Genomic DNA, 21,039 nt, shown 5'->3' with positions numbered 1-21,039 from the left:
TTACTGGGTCATGGCATCACCGCCGTACTTCTTGTCGAGGTAGGCCTTCTGGCCAACGGGGTCGGCCTTGATGGTGTCCTGGCCGGGGTTCCAGTTGGCAGGGCAGACCTCGCCGTACTTCTCGGTGAACTGGAAGGCGTCGATGAGACGGATGGCCTCGTCAACGCTGCGGCCGACGGGAAGGTCGTTGATGGTGATCTGCAAGGGTGAATCGTCAGCTCCATGCCCTGCGTGCAAGTGGAACATGCGCCTGCATTGCGGCTACACCAAGCCAATCGGTCTACGTACCTGGCGGACAACGCCCTTGGGGTCGATGATGAAGAGGCCACGGAGGGCAACGCCAGCGTCCTCGATCAGGACACCGTAGTCCTTGCTGAGCTTGTGGTTCTTGTCGCTGATCAGAGGGATGTTGATGCCGCCGAGACCGCCGTCCTTGCGGGCAACGGTGCTCCACGCGAGCAGGCTGTACTCGGAGTCGGTCGAGGCGAAAGCGACCGAGACGCCACGCTGGTTGAACTGCTGGACGGCATCGCTGAAGGCGATGATCTCAGTGGGGCAGACGAAGGTCCAGGCCATGGGAATGAAGGCAAGGACGAGCCATTGGCCCTTGGAGGTGTAGTCGGAGAGGCTGATCTCTATGCGATGCAGGCGGGTCAGACAATTGGGAGCACGCTTGCTGGTGGACTGGACGCGGACTTACCCTCGAAGGCACCGTCAACGACGGCGGTGACCTTGAAGTCGGGAGCGGGGTGCTGAACGCGGGCGCTGCCGGAAGACATGGTGATGGTTTTGGATGGGAAGATGAGGGTATCAAGAACGGAGGCTGCGGAATTGGCAGAAGACGTGTTAGCTGGGGGTGGTGGGGAGCAAGGCAGTGAGTTGGAAGCAAAAGAGAAAGTGCGGAGCAAAGGGCGCGGGCTTTGTATCAGCAGATGGTCCCGTCGCGGCGTGCCGAACGGAAAACGTGCCTGGGGGATGCTGGCCACCAACCTTAAGGCAAAAAAAGTCCGAGACCGGCAGATGACAACAGAATGCGTGCGGCTATCTCATCTAGGCGTGGCAACAAGCAAACTCGATATATACCGGCCATGCAATTCCAGAACCTCTGCATTACTTCAGCAAGCCGCAGCCGCCGTAATCGAAGCCGATATGTAATTGTGGGTCGGCTTTACTGTTCGAGTGGTATCGGCCCGCTTGACGTCGGGTTTGCCCACCCTTTCGCGCACGTATCTCGCCGACTGACGGCTGTGTTCTGGCACCTTCTAACCGCTGGCCGCTCGTCTGCTACACCAGACCGCCTGCTCCACGCGCGTCATCGCCGCCGCTCCCCGCGATGTCGGCTGCACGCTGACTGCTCGCCCTTCCGTCTTACGCCGCAACACCGCCGCCCTGTGTCCCTCGCCCGCCAAGTGCAGTTGCGGAAAGGCTCTTCCGGCGTTGCTCGAGGCACCTTGACTCCCGCACTCCTTGTGGGCCCGCTTGGTCAGGAGCTATGGCCAGTGACACTGCCAGCTGCGACGCGTGCTACCGCCTCGTCCTTACGTGCGCGGAGATGATCGGCGCCTTCCTGGAGCGGCCCTGGGGAACCGCATTGCGCCATCACGACAGAGACGCCCTTATTCACCCGATTGTAGCTGCCGCATGTATCACCTTACAGCCTACGTGCTTTGACTATTGGCATTTGATGATCCAGCCGTCTCTGGAGCCCTGGCCGCGGCTGCTGGTTAAGCTTTATAGACGGCCCAAAGGCGTTAACTCTTGCCGAGTTGGGAAAGTCAGCAAGAGGGCATCGACTGACGTTGACAGCGGCTCTCCTGATCATGCCAATTGTTTCTGAAAGCAGGCAGTATTTCCCGAGCTGGCGCTTTCGCGAAAAGAATTCCATTCTGGAAGTATTCTATCTAAAGATATCAACAAGACTTCTCCCCTAGCTAGCTAGCACCCGCCAGCCTCCATGCCCTGAGTGGCAGAGCCTGCAGCTTGAGTGCCGCTGGCTTGATGAAACCCCAGAACGTCACGAGGCCAACGATGATACAGAGCACGTTGACGATGTAGTAACCATCGTGCTCTATGTTGCATGCGCCACCGCCGTCCACGCAACGGTGCTTGTCGGCTTCCAGCGCGCAAGAGAACGCCGAGGTGACAAGGTCGCCCTTGAGTTCTGCGGGTGGATGCTCCGGCGGAACACACGTTGCGACTGTGAAGAAGTCGACGAACTTGAGGATGAAAAAGCGCGGGAATGTGCCGCCTAGATTTGAAACACTGCAGGATTGTTTGATCAGCACACGCAATCGTGGAGTAGACGGATAGGGTAAGCAGGGTTCACTCACGTGGCAAGAAGGGTCATGTAGGTGCCACCGATGACCGGATCCGCAATCTTGGCGTGGAAAGCCGATATCGCGACAAACATTACTGTACTCATGAAGGTCGAGAACACATGCTCAACAATCACAGTAAGCAAGTACCATGTTGTCACGCCGCCTTCGGGGAAAATCATGACGACAAACTGCGCAAACGCCGCTGCCGCCAGACGGCCGACAAAGGCCCAGCACCAGAGTTGCATCGGCGGGTACTCCTGGGACCATTTTCCTGCGTAATAGCCTAGGGAGAGTTCGAAAGGAAAGTCGATCAAGACGGTAAGGGCCATGTCCTCTTGGCTAAAACCCTTGTCCAGGAGCTTGAGGTTGGTGACGGCGTCATTTGCCTGGAAGCCAATCTTGGCAATCAAGTGAATAATAATGAAGGTCTGGATGTTCTTGAGCTTCAGAATACCGCCCATGACCTTGTAGACCTCGGCTATTCCGTCGTTGTTCTTGGTCCTCTCCTCGCGCTTCATCAACGCAAGGGCCAAGGTTACGGCCAGATACGCCCAGCCCCAGAAAGTCAAGTAGCCTCCAAGGGTCATGACACCCTCAGGCTTGGGTGTTGCGCGGAACCACTTGTTTGCAAAATCGGGCGAGTTGAAGGCAAGGAAAACCGTGTAAGACAAGAACTGACCGGCAGTCAGGCCAACAGTTTGGGCAGTCGAGGCGTACGCAAGGTTTTCGGGAGAAAGGAGTGTGAGAGCCCAGCCTGAGGTTTATTAGTGACGTTCTGATCAACAGAGTGGATTGGTGTATGCATACCGTCGACAGCGATATCTTGGGTGGCGCACATGAAGACCAGGAAGAACCACCACCAGGTGAATCCCCAGATTCCCGCGCCTCCATCTGCGCCGGCATCAGTCATCATTTGCTCGGCGCGAGCGCCAAGCCAGAGCATCCCAAAGCCGGACAATGTCTGAATCGGCAGGATCCAGCTCTTCCTCCTGCCGACTTTGGGGGTCCAGATCGCGTCCACGATGGGGCTCCAGAGAAGTTTGAGCGAGTAAGGGTATGAAGCGAGCGAGAAGACACCAATCTGACTGTATGAAAGGTGGGCTTTCAGCAAAAAGGGCACAGAGCCACCGGCGAGACCCATTGGCACACCCTGAAGGAAGTAGAGCAGAACCAAGAGGAGAAAGTTTCTTTGGTCCTTTTTGGGGAGTTCGCTGAATCCCTTCGACGAACCGTCCTCATCGTGGGTCATTGCCTGCATGGGATCATCGTCCAAGGTGAAGCTGTCCCGGCTCATCAAGTGCGACGCCTGCGAAGCGGTGGAAGGGCTGTCTGGGCCCAGATGCTTCCGGCGCTGCCCAAGCATGCTATCCATAGCGCCAGTGGCGTGGCCGTTACTGCGGTTCGAGTCTATGGAGTCGCCGCGCGCGGCAGCAGCTCGAGGATTCGGCGACCTGCCCTTCCTCTTTGACATGAGCGCTTCGGTGGGCGAATCAAGGTCGGATTCGTCGGATGCAAGGAGAGTATTGGTTTCAAGGGCGTGGTGGGAACGGATGCGCGGGACGTATGAGGCGGCGGCTGAAGAAGAATTCGAAGGAAGGTCTTGGAGCTCGAGGCTTTGCTGCGATGCTCCGCGGCGGTGCTTTACGTGCTGTCGGTAGGTGGGCGGGACGTTTGCCGTGTCAGAGATGGAAGGAACCAAGGGAACGGATGGAGGAGGACGAGAGTCGCCTGGTGTGGTAGGCATCCATGTAGCGGTAATTGGTTGGGCTAGGTGGTGGAAACTCTAGTGTCGGGTCGGCGATGATGTATCCAGAAGCGGAACGTGGCCAGTACGGGGGGGAACTCCGCCGCGCCGCGCGCAGGTGCGGATCTCAGCAAGATCTGGCTGGGCGCAAGGGTGGCGGTGAAAAAAAGTGCGCTGTTCACCGTCTGTTCAGCGCAGGTCGTCAGGAGACTGGCAAAAAAGCTGAAGATAAAAAGAACGCAGCGGGCTCCCCGCGCACCCCGTGAAGCTTGTCGCAGCGTAATCCAGGCGTCCGCAGACGTCGCGTTTCACGAGCATCCCGCCGGTCGCAGCGCGCCAAGATGAGCACGGGGTTTCGCGACGGCCTGCGCGTCTTCGCCCCGAGCCCGGCGCACCGCACGCCCTCGCTCGCGTCGCTGTTCATCGCCGTCATCGCCTGGACTGCCTTTCTGTTCGCCATCGTCGCCTGGGCTGTCAACATCCATCATTTCATCCACAAGGACTCGCTGTCGCAGCTGCTATACGACGTCGCCGCCGACTCACTCTACCAGCAACATGGCAGCATCGCCTGCGCCGGATTCCCCGCTCGATAGCGACATCGCGCGCATGCGCCAGCAGAGTGCGCTTCTCCGCTGCAGTCCCAGTGTCGCATAATCTAACACACCGCAGTCGAGTCTCTCGAGCACCGTCGTTCCGTCCTCTCCTCCACGCTTCTTTCTTCTCAGAACACCCTCGCGCGCATCCAGCGCGCCAACACCAGATCTCACCCTTCCGCAGCAAATGCCTTGGCCATTGTCGAAAAGCAGCAGAGGCATAATTTGGAGAACCTGCACCGCACCTGCGCCGGCGTCACTGCGTTCCGCGTCAAAGACCCTGACCCTTACGCGGTTGACAACGGCCGGATTCTTGGCGTGCGCATCGAGGTCTCTGTGAAGGGACGATTCGCTGTTCCTTACTTCCTGCTCTTGAACCGGCCATCTTCAGAAAGCGAAACCCTTCGTATTCACAAGCACACCATTCCGCCGTGCATTCCGTTACGAAGTTTTGCAATGAAATATCTCCCACAGCAGGACCAGCTCCAGGACCTCCATCGTCTCGTACGGGAGCTTCGGCAGGAACTAGTTTCTCACCACTTGCGCTTAGATATGGTCACCAAGTTGAGGAAAGACGCGGGATTGCCGGAAGACGTTGAGAGTGTGTCTATGAAGAGAAAGCGGGGGAAAGCGGGAATCGTCTGTATCAGAGCGTTGGATGTGAGCGCAAAGGAGATTGAGATCAGTTGGGAAGATTCAAGTACAGCGCGGGTTCTGCTGTCGAAGAGAGGAATCGTTGAGAAGGTAGTGGCGAGGAATTCGGATGGGACCGGGCGAGCAAGGGCGATTGAGAGGGCAATAATGGCGGGGGATCACCGCGTGGACGGTATTGTGGAGCGTTTGACAAAACTGCAAGGCGTGGACTGAGGACTACTGGGCAAGCCGCAGAACATTTACGAAGCACCATGAGAGATGAACCGCGTAAAATTTTGCTTAGGGATTAATATTCATGACGAATTGTTGCTGCTGTTTTAAAGTCGGGTTCAATAATCTCGTGCGAAAACTCCGCAGAACTAGTACAGCGATTTACAAAAGAAAGATAACTTTCTAGATGATGATCCCTTTTAGGATCGGAACGCTTTTCTCGTGGATATCTAGACACTTCCTGTTCGCAACTTATATCTACGACAATCATGGGTTGATCGTACTTGGCGAGTTGTTCAATCATCGTCTAAGGAAAACACTGATTCAAGTCTGCGTTCTATCAGCCAGTTGTTGTAGTTACGCCCCATATCGTGCGCTGTCAATGATTCTCGTTCGTTTGGAAACTGGACTGAATCACTGTCCGTCAAATGAGCTCTTAGCAAGTAGCATGGTGGCAAGCTGCCTGTATGGGCGGCATTGAATCCTGTAGAAACCCTTACTTTTAACGGTTTCTGATAGATATTGCTCACAGCCAGCGGAGGCCTTTCGGAAGGCGTCTCTATATGGTCGCGTGTGAGAAAACATGCTCGCAAACTATCAACGAAACGATTCCCTACTTGCTTTGTGAGGGTTTTGTTGATTTGAGGGGCGTTATAAGCATCGTAGCACAGACACAGCAGCTGACCGCCTGTTTTCAGACAAAGGCGGCCCGGCCTTCTATAAGCCAAGGAAACTTACTGCGATGGTGCTCAATCAGGAAAGTCTTGGTGGAGCACATTTATGAGGTATTTCAACACAAGTGGTTTTACGAGGTAGCATCAATTGTCTTTCTGCTTTGCAAGATTGAGAGTGTAATATGCTACCACGGCCATGGAGGCAGAAGTCCTTGTTAGCAATAGCCCTGCTGTGATTGGTTATCTGTTTGTGGTTATTGGATCTCACTTCCGCTCGTCGAACTCCATGGCGGCCAGCCAGGCAGAAAGCACGGTGCCAAGACCAGGTGTGAAAGCTCACTTCACCTCCTCCAGCCTCTGCTTTTCTTCCTCTCCCAACAGCTTCCTTTTCTCTCTCTCAACAGCTTTCCTCTTCCTCTCCTTACAGCTCTTCTTCTTCTTCTTCTTCTTCCACCGTATCCGACCTTGCAATCGCACCTTCGCAACAACACAGCTTTGTCGACGACATTGAGACCTTGCACCATGGATTCCGATTACGGACAACTCGGACTTGACCGTGAAAACACGATGGCCGCTTTCCATGACGGCTCTGCTTGCAATACCGTAGCCTCTACCAACGAGAAGGCGCGCGCCATGAACCTCCTCACAGGCGACCAGTTCGACGTCGCCTTGGCTATCGAGTCACTCTCAATTTCGCAGCCGCTGCAGGTCCTTGCGCCTTTGTCGATCGACGAATACTTCTCGGATGAGAATATCATGGATGACCACACGATGAGCGAAGCTGAGGCCAACACAACGGGCTCTCGCCTTCTCAACGTCCAGTACATGCCCTCGGCTCCTAAGCAGTACTACCAGCATGACCACAAGCGTCACGAGGACGCCATGAACTTCACCAAGTCGCCCTTCATTAAGGTCGAGTCAGACCTGACGCGCGCAGCTGAGGAAATCGCCATTCGCATCACCACTGAGCTGAGTGAGAAGACGGCAGCCGACGGTAGCCCGGTCCCCCAGAACAAGAAGCACGATGATACCAAGGACGCGATCATCTCGGGACAAATGGGCGCTTTCGCTGTCGACGTCAGCTTCGCCCTGCTCAATGCCACCCCACTTCCCTACTCAGTCACCCTGGAGGCGGCCTTCGCCAGCGACATTCACGCCTGCGCCGAGACCATGGCACTGCAGCGCATCCTCCTCTCATATTCCCGCAAGAAGCTCGCGCGCTCTGCCGTTGCGTTTCACGATGAGAATGACGGTGTCATCACGGCTACTGCTTTCGGCGAAGTTTACCTGTCGGAAGCGATTTACATGTCGCTCGACGCGCTGCGTCGCTACTACCGCGCGGTGCAGCAGAGCATCGAGAGCAAGGGAGAGCTCATCATCCAGAGCCTCGAGAAGGGAGAAATCGATGAAAAGGACGTGCGCAAGATCCAAAAGGTGCACAGGCTCTGCGGATGGGCCGAGGATTCCGTCGACGAGAGCACCGCATGCGTGAAGGCGGCCTGGATGACCACCGGAGAAGAACAGGAGAACGGAATCCCTGCTTGCCAGACAAGGATGGAGCTGTTGATGACGAGGATTGACTGGCTGTGCTCAAGCCTGAGGGAGCTTGAGACGGACGAGGATGGCAGTGAGCTTGGAGATGAGGATAACTCGTACTCCGGCTGCGAGTACGACGTGGAAGAGGATGACGACGATGGAATGGATGGCGTGGAGGATGACTGCCCTGTTGACCGTCTTGCCCAGGGGGTCAGTGGCGTCCACCTTGGTTAAGGTGGTGGGAACACATCGCGAAATTAAGTGGAGAAGCACATTGGTCTTTTGAATTTTGGGGTCTGGGGCAACGGTGGATTATTGAAACAGGCAAGCGGAGAAAACTTCACGAACAGTCAACTGGATGAACGGCTTACCGACATCCGTGTTGTAAAACATTGGAGAGCAAGAAGGGTCAGCATTGAGAATGGCTCCGTGTTTGGGGAGTCTTACATAGCCCCATTCTAAAGAGCAGCGAGGTGGGCTGCAACACACTCACCATGTACATGGAGCCGGTGTACATTAACGAGAGTCAATCCATTACTTTATTGAAATTATTCTCCTCTACTTCCCGATTCCGTAGCATGCCGTACATCGTGTTCACATTAAAATCCAACTGTCTTGGCAGAAACGGGCATATTGCAGGTAAATACGCCTTGGAATTCAGAAAGAAAGGCGATTGCAGACGCGAGCTGCAGCAAGCTGCGCTTGGTATCATAGATGGATGCCAAAGGCGTGAAAGTTGGTGCCCAGCAGTCGAGAGCAAACAAGTTGCTCAAACCGCTTCCTTCTTTAGACAGTAGTAGCCGGGGTAGACTCGGCGTTGGCGGCGTTGGAGGGGTTGGCGCCATTGGTGGCGCCATTGGTGGCAGCATTGGTTTGGCCGTTGGTGGTGCTCTTCTTCTCATGACCGACCATGCCACCAGTGACAGCAGGATCCTCGTCGTAGTCACGAATGCGGAGACCAAGGCGTGCAGGGTCGATGTTGCGGTGACCGAAGATCAGCAAAGCGCCAAAGACAGGCTTGGCGAGAATATCGAGAATTCCATAGAAGACAGCCTCAGAGTCGGGAGCGATGATGTTGCCTCCCTCGCAGACACCCCAAGCAATGGGGTAGCAGATCCAGAGGAGGGTGGTGAGCGAGCCACACATGAGGAAGACGCGGCCAACGTCGGTACCGAGGCGATTAGCATGGATGCGGGCTTCCCAGGCGAGCTGATAAACAATGTAAACAAGGGAGGCGCAGCCTGAGGAAGAGTTAGCGTGTGCCATTGCAGTTTTTCCTTTACTGAGACCACATACCAAACGCAAAATAGCCCCACTTGTAAGAACTCCTGACGAGCGCGCCAACGAGACCAGTGACAATCATGACCCAATCGACAAAAATAACCCAGAGAAGCGTGGGCCAGGGCATTCCAGCAGTGAGGAGAAGGTCCATGAGCAAAAGAGGAGTGGTAATAAACCAGTCAATGTAGCGGACATAGAAGATTTCGCGATTGACGCCGCGGACTCTGTGGTCGCCGCGGCGGAACTGAACGTCAATGGGAGTCCAACCGAGATTCGAGGCCATGGAGAAGTAGGCAACAGCAGCGGTCAGAGTGACGGCTGCGGTGATATAGTGGAAAATGCGGTGCTGGCGAGGCTTAGTGAGGGCCAGGCCAGTGAAGATGAAGGTGGTCAGAGCCATGATAGCAGTGACGGTCCAATACCAGTCGGAGCCGCGGGTGGTAATAGCAATGTCAGCGCTCTTGCCATTGACAAGGTTGGGGTTGGTGCGCAGAGCGTCATTGCGACGCTCAAAGTGGTTCAAGTAGTTCATGCTGGTGTCGACGCGCTCAGAGCAAGATGAGGATCTCTGGGGATGGGAGGAGTGTCGGAAAAGATGGCCGGGGAGCTACAGAGCGGATTATAAAATGAGCAAAACAAAGCTCGAAGACTGCGCGTATGACGTCTCATGGCCGCTTTAACGGGCAGCTCATGCAATAATCAATCAGTGTCGTTGTTCCCGCGTCTGGGCCGGGGTGGGCGGCAACAACACAGAACACAATTAGTGATAGCGCTCCAATCCGGCAGGGGCCGAGACCCGCATCAGATGTGAATGGGCTGTCGGCGGCATACTGAGGGCCGATTGGGAGCAGACATGTAGATGGTGGTGACGAGCCGTCTATGATGCAAAGTGGTCGGTGCTCTGGAGCATTTGGCGCTAGACAGGGGGAGCTCCTACCTAAGCTTTGTGGATCGGCGGCCTAGCGCGAGTCAGTGCTTGTCGCGGCGTCGCATGATGTCCATCAACCCCTCCGCTGCAAACATCGACCCCCAGTCCTACCCGTCCCGCTGCGAGTGCCCGCAGCCTCTGTTCGTACCCTCAATTTGCGGTGCCGCCGGCTTAAGCGATTTTCCGTCTGCTGCGGTGCTGCGCGTCTGGGCATACATCGCATGGCTGAACTCGTGATATCATATCGCGATTATCAAGAGGCCGAGGGCCGTTGCCGCATTTCTTTTGACGGCATGAGGTCCGGGGCCGCGCTGCTGTCGTTGATTCGGCAGTCGGCAGGAGTTTCCAGCAGTGAGCGAGCGGAGAACAGCCGCAGTCCATCGGGCTAGACCAAGACCTGAGCCAGAAGGAGGCCGCGGTGATGGCGCGCGCTTATTGCCCCGGCTTCGTGCCGTCCTCCGCGGGAACCCACTGCTGCATGCCGCCGAACTCGGCTCGACCCCGATCGCTGTCTTCCGAGACGCCCGAACCAACACCTCTGAGCATACTCTTGCTAACCACCTCGGTGAACATCACACCACAGAATCTCTGTCACGAGATTAATCTGATGCACTTCTTGCTCCCGATCGCCAATATCACATTCTGCATCACACTTTTCTCCCGTTCCTCTATCAACTCGACACGTCCGAACAATGCCCGAGCATTCCCTGGAAAATAGCTTCTTGGCTTTCTCCAGAAACTCTGGAGTCTAGTCGGCCGAACAGATCACTGCCCGATTGTGTTCAGCTTAGGCGACGGTGTCTATTCGACAGAGCAGCAGTATAACCTAGCAGGTTACCAAAAAGAAACAGAACCAGCAAGACGACCAACATATCAAAAGCGGTCAAATGAGTGTATTTCTCCGCAATGCTAGGAAATAATACCTCCGCTTTAATCCCCGCTTCACTTTGGTCTGACATTTGACAATCCCTACCACCGCAGTGTCTTAGTTCTCCTCAACCACCACGTTCTGAGACCACCGCCATTATACAAATCAGCAAATGCCGCCCTGAGCTAATCACGAGATCCCCATGATCATAACTCTCACGGCTCTAGATTGACCCGCAATTACTTGGCAAAAAAACGGAAAGCTTCTACTTGGCGATGGGCGGGCCACTCCACTCCCTTCCCTGCATGCCAAGAAGAGGGGAAGGCAGAGCGGACAACGTGCACGACAGCATACCAATCGCCCATGTCCATGTGCTGTTCCCTTCCACATAGAGCAAAAAGTGCGGAACCAAAAGACAGCCGAGCAACGGACCAAGTCTTACCAAACAAATACCCCTGCATTTTGATTTCCAGCCCGATCAACCCATGTCATCGATCTTAACCCTCTTCGGCACATGTCAGCAGACGCGCTCTTTCCCATCGCAAGACACCGCCGAGGGGAAAAGAAATCCCGAAGTTCTGGAGACTTCTGTGACCGAGTGAAGGTTGAGTCGTTTCTTTTTCATGGCTAGCACCGTTGGAGAATTGTAACGGCCATCGCGATTTCAGCCCGAGATTCCGGCGATTTTCTGTTATTGTGACTCAAACTCCCGCCATTGGCCTCGAGCTACGGCGCTTTGCATATTCTGGTGCTGCTATGATTGAGTTGGGTGAGATTTTGGGCGCCACTGCCTGTCGCTCCCGCCCGCTTAGACTTCCCGTCCGCGCTACCTCAATTACGTGCTTGCTAATATAGTCCGTCAGGTATGGGGCTTTCCTGCAGCCTCGCTTCGTAAGCCTCGTGCTGCAGATAATGTGAAAGGATAGACACGGATGTTGAGTGGGGACGCGTAGTTGCCTACGCCGGGAATGCGAGGAAAGAAAAAAGAAACAGGTGATTGGAAAAGCCGTCTGGGCAGCAGCGGATTGGAGAAAGATATTCCGAGGGTTCCGGGGCCGGCGTGAGTAGTCTGCACAACATTCCGCTTCTCAACATTTGCTGCTTAGGAAGAAAGAGTTCTCACGTTATTAAGATGAGACTGGTTACAGCTGCGCCTGTTCCAAGGTAGAATTATTCAAGTAGACAACATTAAATCTAATAAGCTAAACGGACTGTTACCTACAGATATTGATGCATATTCCGCGGCAAGGAGTAAGCCAGCCGTAGGTACATGCTGATGGCTGACAACTAGCCGATCGCCGCATCAACTAAGAAAACGAAGTCAAAAAGTCTCCAAGCTCACCAATCCCGCCCAAGCCTCAACCACGCGCCAGACTCGCTGCTCAGTCCCTCTTCGCCACCAACAACGGCGGCGCCCGTGGCAAGCGTGAACGCGCCCAGCACAGCCAAAAGCAGCACCGCGATCTGAAGCAGCAACCACAGGAAACCGCCGCTTCCGCCCCCTTCCACGCGGTCGATGCCCTCCTTTTCGACCCCTTTCTTCCCCCCTGATGCAGACACAGTGCCGCCACTGCTTTCCCACGGCACCATTCCGCGGTCATCCCCAATGACCTGCTCAGCAGTGATCTTGCTACCGGCCAAGCAGATGGGGACGCCGGTGCCCGGGTGGGTGCTGGCGCCGACGAAGTAGAGGCCCCTGACTGAGGGATGGCGGGTCTTGGGGCGGAAGGACAGGACGTTGAAGAAGGAATGGCTGAGGCCGAGGATTGCGCCGCGGTCGAGGTTGAAGCGGGCCTCCCAGTCGGCTGGCGTGTTGACGCGCTCGTGCACGATCAGTGGGGCAATATCGGCGCCTGTGCGGGCGCGGATGGTGCGCAGGACGGTGGTGCGGGCCAGGGCGAGCATTTTTTGCCAGTCTTGGGTTGGGGTGGCCGAGTTGGAGGTAGTTGAGGGCGAGGGAGGAACGAGATGGCCGACTGGGACGAGGACGATGATGGCGTCTTTGTCCGGCGGGGCGGCGGATGGATCGATACGCGATGGTACATTGACGTAGAAGGAGGGCTCGTCGGGGATCTGCTGATGCTTGAAGATGTTGTCAAAACTTGAGCGGTACTCGTCTGCGAGGAAGATATTGTGAGCTTTGAGCTCGGGAACGGTGCGCGAGAGTGACCAGTAGAAAGATATACTGCTACACGAGGCGGGTCGCTTGGAGAGTGAGCGCGCGTATGAGGTCTGTGGGAGGAGATTGTTGTAGGCGTATACGAGGTCGGAATTGTTGACCACGACATCTGCGGGAATTGTCTCGCCTGAGGCGAGCACGACGCCAGTTGCTCTGCGTTGGTCAGGCGAGAGGGCGATGCTGGATACGGGCGTGGATAGGCGATATTCTACGCCCAATCGTTGTCCGACTTCGACAAGCGCTGCAATGACCTACCTATTATTAGCAGTTTGGTCGATCAGTCATTATCCCATATGAAGCTCACCTTATGAAAACCTCCCTGAGGATACCAGATGCCTTCGGCCAGTTCTGTATATTGCAGCAGACTGTAGGTTCCGGGAGCATCAAAAGGACTCATGCCCATGTACATGCTGGCAAAAGTGAAGACTCGTCTTAACCTCTCGGTCCAAAAGTACTTCGCTGCTCTGCTGTAAATGCTTTCAAACGGATGGAGCTCAATCAGGTGCTTCAGGAAACTTGGCCGCGCCATGCTTAGCAGCGTTGTGAAATTACGCTTCAAGACGTGGGTCACACTGAGCTCGTAATGGCGGTGGGCTTCGGCCAGGAAAGCCAAATAGCGCTCAAAGCCATCTTTTCCCTCCCATTTCTCAATCTGCTTCTTCATGCGGGCCAGGTCGGTCGACAGTTCAAAGTTATGGCCGTCGCCAAACCAGAGGCTGTAGTTTGGATCGCATTTGGTCAGATGCACACCCTCGGTTTCAAGCGAAGTGCCCAGGTCATGAAATGCCTCGGCGAAGAGATTCGGCAAGAGGAGCAACGAGGGTCCTTGGTCAAATCGCTGGAGCGCGTGTCAGTGCATTCTTTTCTAGAGAGGGGCATAAAACCGGACATAGCCATCATGGTGGATCAACGAGCACCGTCCGCCAGTGAAGTCGTTCTTCTCAACAACCGTGACAGCGTAACCGGCCTTTGCAAGACGTGCCGCGGTTGCAACGCCGCCCACGCCGGCGCCTGAGTCAGTTAGCTACCCGGCGAAAAGGCCATTGAGAGCGCGGCAGCCTGCATTTACGAACCGATGATGACTGCCGTCCTCTGACGAGCCTTCTCGACCATTGCTGACAGTTCTCTGATGCTGGAAACTTGAACGAACAGCGATTGGGGCTGGTAGCATTATAGTCGACGACATGACGTCTCAGAGCTGGCTGGCCGCTCTAGCGCGCCCGAAGCACAGACCGGCGCCATCCCCACCCAGCTCCAGGATCGCTGCAGGGATCTAGGCACCGTGATTGTTAAGCGGCCGGAGCCTCTCAAATCTCTGAAAGAATGTGGTCAGATGGTTGCATGATACTTATGTCTAACAACGTGGGTATCTCCGGTCCGATGCAAATAAACACACGCACTACACATTACCCACTTCCGTCAAGTCCTGCCATTTCTGAGCGCCTTCCATGCCACCATTATCCTCCTCCGCTTTGGGACAGTAGCCCTGCCTTCTCGTACCCTGAAACCCTCTTCTCTGATGACCCGCCCAATCTCCATGTAGCTCTCGACTGCCACGCGCATTGGACCCCTGGCTTCATCAGGAAGCTCTTCGATCGCATCCTTAGCATCCGCATAAATGTAGAAAGCGCGGTTGAGTAGTTGAAGCCGGAGCTCCTCTACTCGCGTGCCTTGAGGATTCTTGATGATGGCCGGAGGCGTGAGTTCCTTCTCCGCAATCCAGTCCAAAGGAATGTACACGCGTTGAATCTGCGCATCGACCGCAATGTCGCGCGAGATATTTACATATTGCAAGGCCACGCCCATCCTCGACCCGGCCTCAATCAGTCGCTGCCTTTTCTCCGTGGATGCATCTGACGGTAAATGATGGAAGACCAGTTCCAGTAGCGAATGTGCAACCGTGCCAGCAACACGTTCCCCATAAAGATCCAAGTCTGCGACCGTCTGAATGGGATATTTTGATGACTCACCGTCAGTTGAGGCAAACCCAAGGTCCATTTCGAATCCATCCAGCATGTCGTACAGCGGCTTTCTGGAGAGGTACGAAGTGGGAAGAAACTTGAGGGCAGATTGAGCCGCACTAGGGAACTTGATTTCGATGTAATCCTGGAGTAGGGCTTTCTCCTCCATATTCTTGTATGAAAGGTCAAGGTACATGCGTAACTTGCGGATCCATTCCCGAGATTCCTTGGAATCTGCAGCGTTGTCGATAAGGTCGTCAGCTACGCGGCAGAAAGAGTATCTGTGCACCGATATAAGCAACTGGGTACTTGAATTCTGAAGATAGGAGCTTACAGGAGAATCAGATCAATCCGAAGGCGGCCTTGGAATGTGCCACTTGCAAGGTAAAAACTCCGACTTTTGCGCCTGAGTCGATCGACAGCTTCTCGAAGAGCATGAAGATACGCTTCGTCGTAGGTAGATGCAGGCTTGAGCAGAGCGCGAACTAGAAGAGCCGGTGAAGGCCATGCTGGAACGGTAGGGAAAGTCTGCCGACATGTGTGCAGAATAGCCAGCGCATTATCGAATGCTATCAAACCGAAGACAATTAGGGTATTTGTAGCGAGAAAGAAAAAAGCTTCCCTGAAATTCAAGTCAGTTTGTATCTCTCGAGGCTGTTGGCAAGCACCCACTCGACCTCCAGACCAGGCCACAGGTGGAAGCCCAGTTTGGTACCAGTCTCAATGACCCATGTTCCACGCCTCAGAGCCAGGGTATCAACAATCCAGAGGTAGAACGTGGGCACCGCAATAGGCCAAAGAGAACTGGACCGGGGAATTCCAATGATGAATTGATATGCAAGGCTCCTATCTCCAGTCAGTTCTGAAATGTCTCTGGAAGAGAAGTGAAAGCATACCACAAAAGCAGCAGGAAGGGAAATGCCCAGAGTATAATCAATCCCATATATGTACCGCGACCTCCGGTCTTTACCAAGCGCGCGCTCAGACCAATTCCCAGGGCTAACACAGCTTGACCAGCCCATTGATACCGCTTCCAGGATGGCCTCTTTCCGTTTGGCGCCTTGAAATGCTCTGTTTCGGCTCGCATGTATACGGGGAAAAAGACGGGCTTGCTGAGTAGAAGATACAGCAAAGAGGTATTGTACGTCTGAATGACAAAAAAGAAAACTTCTTCGGCGGGGATGTCGAGTAGCTTAGGGCCGACGATGGCGGTGGCGGGGTATGTCCATACTCGGGTTCGTATGAGATAGGAGTCCCAGGGAATGGTAGAGACAACGGCGATCTGAGTGGGTCAGAGACGAAAGGCCAATGGCGCGAGGCGCATACTAACAGTTACGAGGAAGAGGATTTTATACACATCGAGCCGGGTGAGCAGCGGGTGGTAAAGAAAGGTCAGGGCTACCGCGGGCGGGATGGTGTATTTGAGATGTCTGAACGCAGGTTAGAAGTCAATTGGAATGACGGCAGGCTTCAGACTCACACAATGGCATAGTCGTAACCCATTGCTCGCTATGGAGGTCGAGGTACTACCAGGCCATTACCCGGAGGATGACGAGTCGAGATTGAGGCAAGGAAAGGCCGAAGGCGACAGAGTACGGGACCGAAGGCGGGGGCGAACTCTGGTGCGGAAGTCAATTGCTTGCGGGCGGGCAGGGCGCAGAGTCGGCGATCGTCATGGTGTTGAGGTTTGGCGGGCACGCGGCTCTCTTTTCCGGAGCGGCCTCGGACGGAAACGCGCTATTCACGGCCGGAAGGACAGGTCAAGAAGGGCTAAAGCGGCGCGAGGTTCGAGAGTGATGGGGCAGGGGTGGCAGGGGCGCCCGGAGCTGCGGGCGGTGGGCGGAATGCAGCCTGCTCCCGCTTCTCATTCTGACATCATCACCGCCGCCGCGAATCTCTAGCCGCGACGCATTGCCCCGCTTGGCCGCCGTTGAGCTGCATGCCAAACCGCACCGTCCACATCGAGCATTCACATGCCCATGTGCCACGCGCCTGCTATCCGCTGCCCGCCGCCCATTCCCGCTTGTCGTCGTCATGCTGCTCTGTGTGCCCGCTCTTTGTCATCACGTCGCGGTAGCACCACCTCAATGCTGGCCGCACCCGCCGTGAGCCGCTGAAACCTTGTGCGCGCCCTTCTGGTTTGGCTGCTGTACTTTTGCAAATGTCTGCAAACATGTCACAGCCTGCTGGCAGCTCAAAGAAACATCCGTACGTTGCAACTTCCCCAAGAGGGGGCTGACAGCTGACCCGGAAAAGATATCTTTCAGGAAACTATGCACCCATCAAACAGACACGACAATTGACACCGTGCACCTACGCTGGCTCCATCCCCGAGGAACTCGTTGGCGGCCAGTATGTCCGCAATGGAGGCAACCCCATCTCCAACGAGGAACTTGGCCGTGATGCCCATTGGTTCGATGGAGATGGCATGCTTGCCGGCGTATTGTTCGAGCGTGCTGAAGATGGCCGGGTTCAACCTCAATTTGTCGCCCAGTTTGTCTTGACCGACTTGCTGCTCTCCTCGCTGTCAAATCCTGCATTGCGATTCCCGATTCTGCCGAGCATTGCGACACTGGTTAACCCGCTGTCTTCTCTCCTGATAATCATTTTGCGGATCATGAGAACCGTCTTCCTAGTCATCCTCTCGCACTTGCCAGGTTCTCGCCAAGCTGTCAAGAAAATCAGCGTGGCAAACACGGCCATCTATTACCACGACGGCCGCGCATTAGCAACGTGTGAGAGCGGCCCTCCTATCAGAGTCTCGCTGCCTGACTTGAACACCATTGGTTGGTTCAATGGTAGCTCGGCCGAGGGAGAGCCCGAGAGGAAGACTGACGAGATCGGCTTCGGGGGGAAAGGTCTGCTGAGTTTCATGAAAGAATGGACTACCGGCCATCCGAAAGTCGACCCTGTAACCAACGAGATGATCCTGTACCACTGTACCTTTGCTCCTCCATACATACATTACTCGGTTCTTCCGGCTACAAAAGATACCACCCGGAACGCGCCAGCTGCCTCGAGATTAATCAATATGCCTGTCTCTGGAGTTTCTGGTGGCAAAATGATGCACGACTTTGGAGTTTCGCGGAAGCACACAGTCATCATGGATCTTCCTTTGACTCTGGATCCTCTGAATCTTGTCAAGAACAAGCCTATTGTCTCATATGACCCCACGGCACCCTCACGGTTCGGTGTGTTCCCGCGACGGGATCCATCTAACGTCCACTGGTTCGAGACCTCGGCGTGCTGCATCTTTCACACTGCCAATGCTTGGGACTTCGAGGACAAGTCTGGAGATATCCACTCAGTCAATCTTCTTGCCTGCAGGCTTACATCAGCCACACTTGTCTACAGCGCGGGTAACGTTCCCATTCCCAAGGTTAAGAAGAGGCTGGCGGAAGAACGCAACAAACCGCTGTCTTTCTTTGATAAATATGACTTCGACGATACAGATAGCGCGGTTGGCGGTGTTTCATTTCCAGAGTCTAGTGGATTTGATGCTGCGCCAGCTCTCGAGTCTCCTCCCCAGGAGACTGAGCCGCTTATCCAACCACTTACTCATATCGAACCCAGGCCAGAAGCAGACGCTATCGACAATGAAGCAATCTCCTCTTTGTTGGATGAAGAAGAGCAATGCCGTCTGTACTATTATTCCTTTATTCTTCCTTCTCGGTCCTCACCACAGCGGATAGCCGTGCAGCATGCACTTTCCGCCGTCCCCTTCGAGTTCCCTACAGTCAACCCAGGTTATGCGATGCGCTTCGCTCGTTACATCTATGGCTGTAGCACTAGTTCTTCTTCTTTTGGTGCCGCGCTTGGCAAAGCCGCCAAAGTTGATGTTCTGGTCAAATTAGATGTGCAGACACTCATTGCACGTGGCCAGCAGCACCCACCAGCTCCAATCACTGGTTGTGTAGACGGACGGACTGTATCCCAAGTACTAGCACAACATGCTAAGCTTGATGATCCGAGTGATCCGGTGCGGTGCTTCAAGATGCCTGACGGCTGGTTTGCGCAGGAAGCACGGTTTGTGCCGAGGCGAAGAGCTCTTGACGAAGATGACGGTTTCCTGCTCTTCTACGCATTCGATGAGAACCAGCTGAACGAAGACGGTGAGGCCGGCACAGATACCGTGAGCGAACTCTGGGTTCTAGATGCGAGGAGCATGCGGGATGTTGTCGCGAAGATCAAACTCCCACAACGTGTTCCGTATGGTTTGCACGGAGAGTGGTTCAGCGAGATTCAGATCAGGGAGCAAAGGCCTTTCGAGAAGGTAAGATGTGTAGATACCGTCATGAGAGACAGAGGGGAAGAGAAAGGCCTGTGGAGGGTATGGATGGGTGTAAGGCGGAGCCTGGAACGGTTGTTGGCGTGATCAACAGCCTAGAAACCCTGTCTTATTCGAGAGTTGTGGTGGACAGGGAATGGAAATAAGTACATCTTCGGCATGGAATTTTGGCACATATATAGTCTAATAGAGCGGCCTTAATCGTAATACATCCATAGTTTATCTCCTTCGCCCTGACTGCTCACTCCGTACATCTTTGATTGTCTCGGCCATTCTTTTCACGCCTTCAACCAGCTGTTCTTCCTCCAGCCATGCCCAGCACAGCCTTATGCCCATCTCAAAGCCGCCTTTCTGCCTTGCCCTTTCCGCACTTCCAGGGTCACCCTCAATCTTGAACATATCACCGAAGGCGAACTTGCATTTATGCTTGTCGCGCGCAATGGCAGCAAGCTTCCCGGCTGGCGGTAGGTCTGATGGAAGCATCACATACGTGAAGAAGCCACCAGCGGATTCGGGATAATGGGGGCCTGATTCTTCAGAACAATGACCTGACGAAGCAAGGGTTATTTCGTATTTCTTTCCGACATCGATAACAACACCCAGCGGCACCAGATATTCCTCAATGGCGGACATGAGAACATGGTAGCGACGCCGATAAGTGGGAACAAGGACCGTATCGATATGGTTCTGAAGGGCGCCAGTCGAAAGCAGCTGATGGACAAACATGGAGCTGAAGTGAGCCGGGTTACCACCAGACCTGGTAGAGCCTCTGCGGGATGTGATCAGCTCTATTTTGAACGAACAGGTTTCCTGGAAAGCAGCAGAACTCACATGATCATCACTCGATCCACCACTGCAGGTGTGCTTTCCACCCAACTTGCGCGAATTCCCGGCGCGATGATCTTGGAAAAGCTTCCATTGCTCAGTGCGTTGCCCCATTGATCCTTCGGTCCTCCGTCCAACACCCTATCCACATCCACGATCCTCGGCGGAAGGGGGCCAAGCTCCTTCACAGACACACTCTCCTCCACCGGCCACCTCAACACATCGTACACATCGTCCGTCACAACCAGCACGTCCAATTCTCTCGCCAATCTGACCACCTCCTCCCTCCTCCTTAAACTCATCGTCTTCGCGCTCGGATTTGACCAAGTGGGCACCATGTAGAGCACGTGCTTGTAAATCTTACACGGTCCCAACCCTTTCTTCCGCGGCTCCTCCGATTTAAGCCCCAGCCCACCCCAGTAACCAATCCCGTACTTCACCTCAGCCTCCACCCGCTCGATGCTCTCCCGCAGAAACCGCACATCAATGCCCTCCTCATCCTCAGGCACGCCACGCATCCTGCTAGCCCCATCCTCCTCATCACCTCCGAACCCGGCGTCGGCGAAGATGGGGCACGCGAGGAAGTACGTCGGCTCGACCATCCAGATGGCGCGCGTGTAGCTCGGGTCGGCCAGCCTCAGCACGGCGGTCAGCAGCGTGGCGGACGCGCCGTTGCCGACCATGATGCGCGAGGCCGGGATGGCGTAGGCGCTGCCGTCGCCGTTGCGCGGCGTGTAGCTGCGCGTCAGCCAGGACGCGATGCTCGCGCGGAGCGGCCCGTAGCCGTGGCCCGGCCCGTAGTTGAGGGCCGTGGCGCTGTCCGGCGGCGTGAGGACGGGGGCGGCGCCGGCGAGGAGCGGCGCCGTCGGGTGCAGCGTCGTGCTCGGCCAGCCGAGCTGAAGGTCGATTGGGGCACGCATGATGGCGGTCTTTGGATTGTGGGTATGATGGTGTGCGTGCGGATGTGTGTGTTTGTGTTG

General features: G+C 55.2%; 8 protein-coding genes across 8 annotated transcripts; 3 read left to right on the top strand and 5 right to left on the bottom strand.

Moving 5' to 3' along the window:
- Positions 1-779, bottom strand: LTHEOB_9473 (Peroxiredoxin tsa1; the record flags this gene model as incomplete). The annotated part of the gene is made up of 3 exons (XM_035519064.1): positions 1-198; positions 289-635; positions 701-779. The coding sequence occupies 3 exons, from the start codon at positions 777-779 to the stop codon at positions 1-3; spliced, it is 624 nt and encodes a 207-aa protein (XP_035368700.1).
- A 1,152-nt stretch (positions 780-1,931) lies between these two features.
- On the bottom strand, positions 1,932-4,062 carry LTHEOB_9472 (MFS transporter; the record flags this gene model as incomplete). Its single annotated transcript, XM_035519063.1, has 3 exons — positions 1,932-2,262; positions 2,331-3,072; positions 3,126-4,062. The coding sequence occupies 3 exons, from the start codon at positions 4,060-4,062 to the stop codon at positions 1,932-1,934; spliced, it is 2,010 nt and encodes a 669-aa protein (XP_035368699.1).
- Positions 4,063-4,617: 555 nt separating this feature from the next.
- On the top strand, positions 4,618-5,522 carry LTHEOB_9471 (Cenp-o kinetochore centromere component; the record flags this gene model as incomplete). Its single annotated transcript, XM_035519062.1, has 2 exons — positions 4,618-4,681; positions 4,732-5,522. The coding sequence occupies 2 exons, from the start codon at positions 4,618-4,620 to the stop codon at positions 5,520-5,522; spliced, it is 855 nt and encodes a 284-aa protein (XP_035368698.1).
- Positions 5,523-6,715: 1,193 nt separating this feature from the next.
- Positions 6,716-7,963, top strand: LTHEOB_9470 (uncharacterized protein; the record flags this gene model as incomplete). Its single annotated transcript, XM_035519061.1, has 1 exon — positions 6,716-7,963. One exon carries the CDS (start codon positions 6,716-6,718, stop codon positions 7,961-7,963), a length of 1,248 nt encoding a protein of 415 aa, XP_035368697.1.
- Positions 7,964-8,515: 552 nt separating this feature from the next.
- LTHEOB_9469 (Rhodopsin bacterial) lies at positions 8,516-9,542 on the bottom strand (the record flags this gene model as incomplete). Its single annotated transcript, XM_035519059.1, has 2 exons — positions 8,516-8,970; positions 9,026-9,542. The coding sequence occupies 2 exons, from the start codon at positions 9,540-9,542 to the stop codon at positions 8,516-8,518; spliced, it is 972 nt and encodes a 323-aa protein (XP_035368696.1).
- A 2,602-nt stretch (positions 9,543-12,144) lies between these two features.
- On the bottom strand, positions 12,145-16,449 carry LTHEOB_9468 (Phytoene dehydrogenase; the record flags this gene model as incomplete). The annotated part of the gene is made up of 10 exons (XM_035519058.1): positions 12,145-13,236; positions 13,290-13,823; positions 13,935-13,996; positions 14,059-14,146; positions 14,486-15,227; positions 15,281-15,568; positions 15,619-15,792; positions 16,092-16,228; positions 16,277-16,376; positions 16,427-16,449. 10 exons carry the CDS (start codon positions 16,447-16,449, stop codon positions 12,145-12,147), a joined length of 3,240 nt encoding a protein of 1,079 aa, XP_035368695.1.
- Positions 16,450-17,107: 658 nt separating this feature from the next.
- On the top strand, positions 17,108-19,321 carry LTHEOB_9467 (Carotenoid oxygenase; the record flags this gene model as incomplete). The annotated part of the gene is made up of 2 exons (XM_035519057.1): positions 17,108-17,154; positions 17,203-19,321. 2 exons carry the CDS (start codon positions 17,108-17,110, stop codon positions 19,319-19,321), a joined length of 2,166 nt encoding a protein of 721 aa, XP_035368694.1.
- Positions 19,322-19,453: 132 nt separating this feature from the next.
- LTHEOB_9466 (Aminotransferase protein) lies at positions 19,454-20,979 on the bottom strand (the record flags this gene model as incomplete). The annotated part of the gene is made up of 2 exons (XM_035519056.1): positions 19,454-20,003; positions 20,066-20,979. The coding sequence occupies 2 exons, from the start codon at positions 20,977-20,979 to the stop codon at positions 19,454-19,456; spliced, it is 1,464 nt and encodes a 487-aa protein (XP_035368693.1).
- Between the last annotated feature and the right edge of the window lie 60 nt (positions 20,980-21,039).

This window comes from Lasiodiplodia theobromae (assembly GCF_012971845.1).
Source record: "Lasiodiplodia theobromae strain AM2As chromosome Unknown scaffold_32, whole genome shotgun sequence".
Classification (NCBI taxonomy): domain Eukaryota; kingdom Fungi; phylum Ascomycota; class Dothideomycetes; order Botryosphaeriales; family Botryosphaeriaceae; genus Lasiodiplodia; species Lasiodiplodia theobromae.
Note: the sequence above shows the minus strand (reverse complement) of the source record. Positions and strands in the feature narration are given on the sequence as shown.